The sequence below is a fragment of the Melospiza georgiana genome, chromosome 3, assembly GCF_028018845.1.
Source record: "Melospiza georgiana isolate bMelGeo1 chromosome 3, bMelGeo1.pri, whole genome shotgun sequence".
Lineage (NCBI taxonomy): Eukaryota > Metazoa > Chordata > Aves > Passeriformes > Passerellidae > Melospiza > Melospiza georgiana.
In genome coordinates this window covers 101,798,015-101,804,392 of record NC_080432.1, presented here as the reverse complement: position 1 = coordinate 101,804,392, position 6,378 = coordinate 101,798,015, and the positions used below count along the sequence as shown (strand labels likewise).

The 6,378-nt window shown below is 43.6% G+C and overlaps 1 protein-coding gene across 1 annotated transcript in view; it reads left to right on the top strand.

Annotated features, from left to right (window-relative positions):
- Nucleotides 1–226: 226 nt before the first annotated feature.
- DST (dystonin) overlaps nucleotides 227–6,378 on the top strand; it is a 289,158-nt gene continuing 283,006 nt past the window's right edge. Inside the window, exons 1-2 of the mRNA XM_058019984.1 lie at nucleotides 227–451; nucleotides 885–919. Of these exons, the coding sequence (XP_057875967.1) occupies nucleotides 271–451; nucleotides 885–919 (216 nt within the window). The 5' untranslated portion in view covers nucleotides 227–270. The remainder of the gene's footprint in view (nucleotides 452–884; nucleotides 920–6,378) is intronic.

Sequence of the window (6,378 nt, the reverse complement as noted above, 5' to 3'; positions counted from 1 at the left end):
GGCACGGAGGGGCAGCCCCACCGCAACCATCGCAGCCGCGGCTGCTGCTGCTGCTGCTGAGTCACGGCCTGAATCCCATCCCGTTCCTCCTCCTTCTCCTCCTCCTCCTCCCCCGCGCCGCCGCCTCCCGCCCGGCTGCCGGCTCCAGCAGCGCGGTGCCGGCGGCGATGCCCGCCCCGCTGCCGGGGGGAGAGGCTGCCCGGCGCTGCCCGGCCCCTCGCCGCTCGCCGCAGACCCGCGCACGCACAGGGGCAGCCGGGCGCTTGAGCCATGATCGCCGCGGCTTTCCTGGTCCTGCTGAGACCCTACAGCATCCAGTGCGCCCTCTTCTTGCTCCTGCTGCTGCTGGGGACCATTGCCACGATTTTATTCTTCTGCTGCTGGCACCGCAGGCTCCAGAAAGGGAGGCATCCCATCAAATCCGTCTTTTCAGGTCGCTCAAGGAGCCGAGGTAAGAGACGCTGCCGCTCCCTGAGGGCGGCGGGGGGTGTCCCCGGCCCATCCCCGGCTTTGTGCCGCCGGAGGGCCGCCGTGGCACGGTTTAGCCGGGCAAAGGCTTTAAAGAAAATTCAAGCCGAGCCCAGGACTGCGGCAGCCTTGTCTCCACCCATCCCTCAGCGAAAGCTCGGCTAGAGGGAGAGAGGTGAGAGGCTGGGAAGCCCCCGTAGCCCTCCCCGGTGTGTCAAAGCGCAGCAGAACTTTATGCCCAACTTCTTCCCGATGAATTAAATATAAATGCCGGGCGGAGCTGCCGGCTGTGCCCCAGGGGCCAGAGCCGTCCCGGACTGTGCGCCGGAGGGCGAGCGGCGGGGTAACCCCGTTAGCCGGGGCGAAATGCCAGGTGCAGCTGGTGGAGCCTGTGTCTCTTTCTGCTTCCCTTCCAGATGCTGTCATGAGAACTCATCACTTTCGCTCTGAGGTAATTTATTTAGCACGCAATTTCAAGGTCAGAAGTTGTTCTCTTTACCCGAGTACCTATTGTCGTGGTCTTTTGTTAATGAAATCACCTAGCAAACTTTTCATTTTGCATGAAAAACATAATGTCCTCTTTCATCTCTTGGTTTGGTTTTTTTCCCTTCCCAACACAAAATGAGCTCTTCATCCGTGTTACCCTAACCGGCCTGCCAATTCGTGTCATTCCCAAAGGAATTGGTTACTTGGAGGAAAGCTGTGCTTACTGTACGTGCCCGAGCTCCCCGTGCCCAGGAGCAGCCCTGAGCCCAGCTATGGGCCGGCTGTGAATGCGTGCAGAGCGGTGGGGCTGGGGCTGCAGAGCCCCTGATCCTGGCTGCGCCCACAGCCCCACTGCGCCCCGCTCCCGCCAGGCAAGTTCCCTGCCGGGGAGAGCCCAGAAGGATCCAGACTACGATCCTGCTTGGCAGGGACCTCCGTGTGTGACTTTGTATGCAGAGGTCAGGGGAATCAAAACTCCTACATGCCAGTGCTGAAAGTGTAACACAAACCCCAGTCACTTCCTAGGGATTCTGGATGAGGAGCGTAGTTGCTGGGAAAATATGAAAAATAATATTTGTTTTAGTACCCACTTTGTTTCCACGCTGCCCTGTAGAGCTCCTGTCTAGATATTTCTCTTGCCTGGTTTCCTGCTATTGATTTAAGGCATATCTTCATGCCCTTGCCTATTATTCCGAAAGCCTTGAGAGACAGTTTTGCACCCAAATGATATTTTGTTTTAAATTATTTTCCCTTACCCTGCTGTGGGTGTGAAAATTATCCAATTATGACTAATGTTTTCAAAAGTGTGCATGGGATACATTTTTGCAGCGTGGTTTGTATTGGCAATTAGTTTTAAATTCTCAACTATTTTGAAATTTGTACACACCATCACAAAAAGAAGATGCCATAGGGAGTGTCCTATCTTTAAACCATGAAAAGCCTGAGTTTGTTATTCACCAGTAAAGCAAACAAACAAATGTCTACCTTTGGAAATCAAAATATTTTTTCACTATTTAGTTTGTCCAATATGAAATGCTTGGTTTCCATGTAAAATTCACTCAGTCCTGAGCCTAGATGGAGATAAAGTTTAGTGTTTTGAAATATGTACCATCGTGCATGGTGACACTTCAGAGGGAAGTTGGCAGAGTAATTTATTTTTATTGCTTCAGCATGTGGTTATTTGTTTATCATCCAGTCAGAAGCAGATGAATTTAAAATATTTCCTAGAAGCTTCCATTAAGTGAAACATACTAGGGTAACTGTTATATTCTTTCATAATTTTCTGTATTTTATTTAGATGGAATGCTACAGCTAGTAGTCTAAACTGCTCTTTTAAATAAGTGGTAGAACTGTTTTTCCTTTCATTTTCTGATGAGACTTTTGATAGAGAAACGATGACTCATTTGACATCATTAAATTTTCATTTTCCAATATTTTTTCAAGTAAAATGTTATTTTAATGAATCTAATAGAATTCATTAATGAAAAAACTACAGGCATACTTCCAATAAAAATATTGGAAACATTATCTGAAGCAGAATTTGACATTCTCTAGCTATATCATCACAAAACATTACGCATTTCCAACTGCAGTACAATGTTGATGAAAGCAAAGCATGATACATGAAAATATGGGCTTTGTATAATCCCCCCACCTCCCAAAATGAATGTAATATCTCAGCTCCAAGTTTTATGGCACAAGGTACATCTGCTAGCTTCCACCATGCTTAGCTGTTTGTCAGGTGTAGTTATAAATAGTGTTTCTTAATTAGAATGAAAGATAATGAAAAGCAGGCTGATAGTAAATAGCAGTGGGTTGGCATTCATCTCCTGAGAGCTGGGTTCAAATCCGACTTCCATCACATGTGAATGTGCAGGTGGTCTAGCAGCAGTGCACAGAGAATTATAATTGCCCTATCTACAGAGCCTTGGCAATTCCTGCATGATTGACTGCCTGCCAGGAAAGCCTTATATTTGGAAAAATAGATGTGTGCAAATTTATGTTGAGATTCTTTGCCACAGCCACAGCTCTCGTGGTGCCTGCCTTCATTGTCTATATACAGTGAGAACTCTTGAATCCTTTCCTTTTAATACTGAACCACACAATAAAAAACAAGACTGCATACTATGGGAGGCTAGACACAAAATTTGAAAATGTATTTATGATCTTTTCAGTCCTTCTGTTTTGGATTTTATATGCCACTGGTGAATTGAATCCACAAATAGTCAATTTTTGTGGGCCTTGATTTTTAATGTCTCTGCAAAACATGCCTCATTATTATACATCAAAAGTCTACGCAGATATTACTTATTATAGAATGAACTTAAACACTTGACCCCCTGCCTCAAAAGGAGGTAAATTTGCATGAATCATTATGAATATAAAGTAGGTGAAAGTCTGTCTTTGTTAGAGGTGCTTAAAAACAGAAAACATTAACCAGGAAGATGTGAGAGTTTCTTGAGATAATACGATTATTGTCTCCACCTCCCCACTAACACTTGCTACCATCTGAAGTTTTTCAGGCCTAATTTTTAATATATTTTTTATTTACAGTCCTCAGGTTCATCATGACTGTAACTGCTCTTAAGATTTTTCCATTCCCCAGGTACTACAGAAATTCTATGAAGTCACAAAGGAATCACACCCAGAATAGTTAATGTTCCTAATCTCAGGGAGACCTAGATATGCCACTGCTTTAAAAAGAAAACAAGTAAATTTCCAACAGAAATATTCATTGCTACATGACACATCAGACTTTGATGTAGTTGTTTGCACTACTCTGTCTTTATTTTGAGAATCAGTTGTAGAATGAAATATCTGTGCTAAACCAAATCCACACCAAAATAACAGTATAACTCAGTGAGAGTTTTACCAAAGTAGGGACTATGGTTCATTGTTTGACCTTATTATTATTATTATTATTGTTGTTGTTGTTATTGATGTAAAGGCCATAAATGATTCCCTAATTTTATTATTTTTGTGCTCTTTGTGGAAGTTTTTTTCATGAAGCAAAAGAATTTTCTCTGAGTACTTTGTGGGCTTGGGCTGGACTCCTTTCAATGTTTATCATTTTACGCCTTAGGAAGATGTCTGATAGTCTCCTGTACCTTTCAATTGAAAAGCATTGCTTAATGTGCTGGTGTTGCCACTTGTGATTTAAATTTCTTTCTGAATTAGTTTTCCTCATAGTTGAAGCCTCTGGCGTCACTGGATTATGTGAGATTTTTACCTTCAATTAAAAAAGGAAGTAAGTTTCTAGCCCTTAGGCTGGAAGGAATTAATCTGAATGGTATAATTCTTAATGTATTTTGATTTGGTGGTACAAACTGTTGAAAAGGAAGGTTCTCATTCAGGATCTATAAATGGTTGGGTTATATGAGATTGTGAAGGGATTATTGTGCTAATTGCTAAAGTAGCAGTTTTCAGGTTATTGAGGAAAAATGACCAGATTTATAAATCTTTTGCCAGAAATTTTCTCTGAGTTTCACAGTTTTCCTTTACCTTACCTTTTATGTTAGGAACTGAGGGGATCAGTGTCAGTGGGTAGTCACATGCAACATGGTATGACTTTGTATTTATTTAATTTTGACTCATATATTTTGGGCAAGTTTTCTGTGAATGCTTCCACTGAGACCTACAGGTCCAAAACTACTAGGAAACAAATCAGTACAAGTTTTACAGTCCACTGTAAATTCTGACTTTGCATCACTCAGGTGGGACTAATCACACCAGTAAGATAAATAGGAGTTGACACTTTGTGAAAAGACTCTGTGAGGGCTAGCAGTGTGTGTTAACCATGTCTGTAGCAAAGGAATAACATTTGGTGGTTTAAGTTTTGCAGACCCCACATTTTCATTTTAGTACACTGAACAGTTGCTACAAGGTTGTATATATCCAGTCTATTTCAATATTTTTATTGATGACATGGATGAGGGTATTGAATCTTTCACCAGTAAATCTGCAGATGACACTAAGCGGGGATTGTGTGCTGATCTGTTGGAAGGTAGGAGGGCTCTGCAGAGAGACCTGCAATTGTTGAATGGATGGGCAGAGTCCATAGGATGGAGTTTAATAAATCCAAGTGCCAAGTCCTGCATTTTGGCCACAATAACCCCCTGCAATGTTACAGGTTGGGGATGGTGAGGCTGGAGTGTGCCCAGGTGGAAAGGGACCTGTGGGTACTGACAGCCGGCTGGACACGAGCCAGCAGTGTGCTCTGGTGGCCAAGAAGGCCAAAGGCATCCTGCCCTGTCAGGAATGGTGTGGCCAGCAGGAGCAGGGAGGTCATTCTGCCCCTGTGCTCAGCACTGGTGAGGCCTCACCCTGAGTGCTGTGTCCAGGTCTGGCCCCTCAGTTTGGGAAGGACGTTGAGACACCTGAGTGTGTCCAGAGGAGGCAACGAGGCTGTGAGGGGCGGGGAACACAAACCCTGTGAGGAGTGACTGAGGGAGCTGGGGGTGTTTAGCCTGGAGAAAAGGAGGCTAAGAGGTGACCTTATCACTCTCTACAACCCCTGAAAGGTGGCTGTAGTCAGGTGGGGTTGGTCTCTTTCTCCAGGAGCAACTGACAGAATGAGAGGACACAGTCTTAAGCTGTGCCAAGAGAAATGTAGGCTGGATATTAGGAAAAAGTTTTTTTATGGAAAGAGTGATAAAGTACTGGAGTGGTATGTCAATGGAGATGGTGGAGTCACCATCCCTGGATGTGTTTAAAAAAAGACTGGATGTGGCACTTGGTGCCATGGTTTAGTTGAGGTGTTTGGGCATGGGTTGGACTCGATGATCTTGAAGGTTTCTTCCAACATTGTGATTCTGTATTGTTATGACTGGACAGGGAGTGAAATAGTTCGTCCAAAACTGATGATGTTTTTTAAGACTAAATGGATTTTCTAAATCATCCATTATGGTACAATGGGTGCAAAACTACAGTACAACAATCTCCAGGAAATGTATATATTACTTTGTCAACACAGATGCCCAGAAAGTTGTTCATAAACTTATCCCTAAGTGTACCTTTGCCATAATCATGCCCTTTCTGAGGCTGATTGTGAGACAGTTGCCTAAAAATATGGTTCTAGTTATCTTACAAAACAATAATGAATAGTCTTTGAATTCAAGAGTTGCACCATAATTCATCCTGAGCATTGCAGTTATTTATAAACTGCTCCAGATATGTACAGCTCCAGTGAAAGGAGAAATCAGCAGACCCTCCAAGCTGAATTTGAGTCTTCTGTTTGATCAGAGGGAGTGCATCCAACAAGCACAACAAATGTGCAGGACTAGCCAGCAAAATACATTCATTCACCTATTGAAAGGATGTTTCATTGTCTTTACAGAGTTGAATCAGCCTGAAAATATTTTACCTTTGTGTTTGACATGATTTCCCTCAGGATGTTTAAACTATTTTTCCATTAGCTGTCTAAGA